Below are 4,398 nucleotides of genomic sequence, written 5' to 3'. Positions count from 1 at the left end.
GCTTAAGGAAGCGAACTTGACCATCAATGTTGAAAAGTGTGATTTTTTTAAGTCAGAGTTAAAGTATCTTGGTTATGTAGTTGGTAATAATTCTTTAAAGGCAGATCCAGAAAAAATTCTTGCAATGGTCAATTATCCTAGACCAACTAATTCCACTGAAATTAAAAGATTCATCGGTATGTTTTCTTGGTACCGTCGTTTTATTAAAGATTTTTCCAGTTTAGCCTCCCCTATAAATGATCTTCTTAAAGGTCATCGCAGAAAGAAACAGCCTGTAGTATGGACAAGTGAAGCTGAACAAGCTTTTTTGAAAATTAAAGAACTTCTAATTTCTGCCCCAATTTTAGCCCAGCCCAATTTTGATCTTTCTTTTGTTGTGCAATATGATGCATCCGACACCGGTATTGGTGGTGTTTTAACACAAACTATTGATGGTGAAGAAAAGGTTATAGCATATGTTAGTAGATCTCTTTCCAGAGCTGACAGAAATTATTCAGTTACAGAGAGAGAATGTCTTGCTGTGATCTTCGCTATCGAGAAATTTCGAGGTTACATAAAGGGAGTCAAGTTTTCGGTCATTACTGACCATCATTCACTTCTTTGGTTGAATAAATTGTCCAATCTTACTGGTAAATTAGCCAGATGGGTCATGCGCCTAAGACAGCATACTTTTGATTTAATTCGTAGAAAAGGAAAATCCCATTTAGTCCCTGATGCTCTATCTCGAGCTCACACCAATGATCCAGTAGAAACTACCCAAGAGATTTGTTATTTAGAAGTTGATGTAGATAGAATAGACCCTTGGTTCGATAATTTGAGATCAAAGATACTCCGATCCCCCCTTGATTTTCCACAGTGGAAGGTGGAGAATGATTTTGCTTATAAGTTTGTCCCTACCACCAATTCTTTTAAGACTAATGATGTAGAGTGGAAAATTCTTGTACCCAAACCTTGAAATTATGCAGTCTTGTCATGAGCCACCTACTTGTGCTCACTTTGGATTTTCCAAAACTTTGTCCCGTATTCAAGAAAGATATTATTGGCCCCAGATGCGCGTTGATGTGCTTAAGTTTGTCAGGTCATGTAAAGTGTGTGGTGCTCAGAAGACACCAAATTATGCTCCATTAGGTAAAATGGGTAAGCAGAGAGAGGTCTTGGCAAATAGTTGCTATAGATCTGATAGGTCCCTTTGTTCGCTCAAAGAAAGGTTATACGAGGTTATTAGTAGTTGCTGATTGGTTTAGTAAATATACGTTAGTCCAACCGTTAAGAAAGGCTACGGCTAAGAATATTGTTGAGTTTTTGGAAAATGATGTTTTTCTAATGTTTGGTGTTCCTCAATATGTGATTTGTGATAATGCCTCAAACCTGAACAATCCTCTCTTAATTGAGCTCTGTAATAGGTATAACGTTCAGAAAGTATGGTTTAGCCCAGTATATGCACCGCAGTGTAATTTTGTCGAGAGGAACAATAGAACCATTGGTACAGCAATACGTACATATGTGAAAGACCACGTAGATTGGGACAAGAATTTAGCAAAGATCAGAAAAGCTATTCACACCGCAAAGCATGAAGTGACTGGATATACTCCAGCTTTCTTTAATTATGGCCGTCATGTTCCTTTAAGTGGAAATTATTATGGTGTTGATCACAAGGATCAACAGAACCAAGATATTGAGATAATTCCAGGTGACCGTAACATGTATGCTTCAACGGTCTAGATAAAGTTTTTGAAAAGGTTAAGGCTAATCTTCGAAAAGGATATGAACGTAACGCTAGAAGCTACAACTTACGTAGAAGAGAAGTCCAATTTCAAGTGGGTGATAGAGTTTGGAAAAAAACAAGGTTTTGTCTTGTGCTGTCAACAAGTTTATGTCCAAACTAGCGCCGAAGTATATTGAAGCAACCATCAAGGAAAAATTGTCACCAGTGGTTTATAGTTTGTTAGACTTAAATGGTTCAGATCTTGGTAAGTGGCACATTAAAGATTTAAAGTCTTTTGTGTCAGATGAGGACAATATGTCATCCTTAAGTACTTAGTTCATCCTTTCCCATGTCTTTGGTTTTAAGTTTGTATTTTTTTTTGTTTAATTAATGGCTTTGGATAACTTGATCCATTCAGCCACGATAATGTATTTGACTACTTGAATTTGTTAATGATGTATTGACCTATTGCATTTGTTAACAAAATAGTACTTCGCATAGAGGTAGATTAAAAATATAATGTAAACGGCAGTAACACAAGAATCAGTAGATTGATAAAAACCATACATTCATTCGTTTCATTCATTGCCCTAACCAACTTAAAGGAAATATTCAGAACCAACAAGCGATTACATAATGTAGGAATACTTTTCACGCTAAGGAGCCTTTCATAGCGACTTTATTACAACACAAGACAGGCAACGGCTAGGAGGTAACTATATAACATAAGGATAGACAGAGGGAACAAAGCTAGATTTATACATTCACATTACACATTCCATCCTAAATTTTTCTTTTAGTCCTTTTTAAATATTTCCAAAAAATTTGGTTAAACCTAATATTATGACGAGAGATATATAAAATGGAAGATTGACACTGAGGAAGAGGTATTTGTTCTTTTATCAGATTTTCCAATAGATACTTAATAGCAGCATCATTATATATGCACCTGAACATCCAATGATTGATATCGTCAGTGTTACCATTACAATTACAAAGTTCGGTTTCACTTAAATTAAATCTATGAAGATAGGCTTTCACAGTAGCATGATTAACAAGGCATCTAACAAACATCGAATATACTCTTCTACTGGGATGACTTCTTGCCACAAAAGGCACAGTAGGTAAAACAGGGTGAATTTTTGTATAAAGGTTGTTACTTCTGTTACAAAAAACATTCCATTCAATTTCCCAGTTTTCTTTTAATTCTTGTTTACGCAGCGAAACTAAATCACTTCTATTGAACCAACTAATTTCTAATCCTTTTGAAGCCGCTTCTTTAGCAAAATAATCTGCTTTGGTGTTACCCGAGATACCAGCATGTCCTTTTACCCAAATGAAAGAGACTGAATTATTTCTTTCAAGTAGCTTTAGTTGATTTTCTAAAATTTTGACGATAATACTGTTTTTGTATAAATGCTTATTCGAATTATCTAAAGCAGACAACGCAGATTTTGAATCCGACATGATTACTATTTGTTGATCAGACATTCTTTTCTCGATAGTCCATTCCAGAGCTTGATATATTGCATACAGTTCTGCGGAATAAATGGAACATTGTTGGTTTAATTTAAACATAATGTGTTCTTGATTGTTTTGGATATATACCGCACAACCAACTCCCAAAATGGATTTTGACCCATCTGTGAAAATCCTATATGGCTTATCAAATTTGGCAAGTTGTTTCTGAAGTTGAATGGCATTGTTATCATCAAAAGTAGGGAAATAAACTTTGGTTTGGGAATAAAGAATATTGAAATTAAATTGGAAGAAATTAGTTTCAGCTGGGATTTCTAAATAGGAAGAAACATTAGGAAATGCTATAGCTAAAGTTGGAGAATTTTTGTTATGCCACCATTTGTCAACTAAATTAGACACAGATATGTCGGACATTTTTTGCAATAGGTAGGATTGGTTATTACCTTGACATTTAAGGATAAACTTTTCAGCTAAAAAAAGACCTCTTAAATGTAGTGGAGGTTCCATACATTCAGCTAATAGATTATAGACCTGGTATATGCCCTATAAAACATTAGATTACCCTTAGGATCAGCGCCCCATTGGTGACGGTTAACTACTTTTAAAATATTTAGGCTTTTTTCGCATTTAATTAAACAGTTATTAATATGTTCTTCCCATGTTAATTTAGTATCAAGTGTGATGCCAAGATAAGTATAGTGTTTTTGGTCCGGTATACTTAGTTTCGGTATACTTAGTTTTAGGATTATTCGAAGTAAGTTCCAACCCTTGGTTAAGAAAGTATTCTCTTGCACTGTACATAATTCGTTTTATTGAATCAATACATTCCTGATAAGAATTTTTAGAAGTATAAAGACAGAAATCATCGGCGTATTGTAAAATATTACAATTAATTTCCATACCATGTAGATCCATAGTGTATAGATTAAACAAGAGAGGACTAAGCACAGATCCCTGCGGCAAACCTTGATAAACTAACCTTGGACCAATCACTTTATTATTGCACCGAATGAATATTTGTCTATTAACAAATAGATTAACCAATACCTGTGCACATCTAGTTGAGACTCCTATATGTCTTAGTTTTTCGAAAAGTAAGTTTAAGATAACATTATCATATGCTCCCGAAATATCTAGAAAAAGTGCTGCCAAATAATTATTATTTGAGTAGGACAATTGGATATCAGTAGTTAATTGTGACAGACAGTCGATGG

General features: G+C 34.6%; 1 protein-coding gene across 1 annotated transcript; it reads left to right on the top strand.

Moving 5' to 3' along the window:
* Positions 1-1,323: 1,323 nt before the first annotated feature.
* LOC140444406 (uncharacterized) lies at positions 1,324-1,722 on the top strand. Its single transcript, XM_072536158.1, has one exon. It carries the CDS (start codon positions 1,324-1,326, stop codon positions 1,720-1,722), a length of 399 nt encoding a protein of 132 aa, XP_072392259.1.
* Positions 1,723-4,398: the final 2,676 nt, after the last annotated feature.

Source organism: Diabrotica undecimpunctata, chromosome 6 (assembly GCF_040954645.1).
Source record: "Diabrotica undecimpunctata isolate CICGRU chromosome 6, icDiaUnde3, whole genome shotgun sequence".
NCBI lineage: Eukaryota > Metazoa > Arthropoda > Insecta > Coleoptera > Chrysomelidae > Diabrotica > Diabrotica undecimpunctata.
Note: the sequence above shows the minus strand (reverse complement) of the source record. Positions and strands in the feature narration are given on the sequence as shown.

Coding starts and splice junctions, on each gene's coding strand:
- LOC140444406 (XM_072536158.1), top strand. CDS start 1,324: ATGTTTGGTGTTCCTCAATATGTGATTTGTGATAATGCCTCAAACCTG.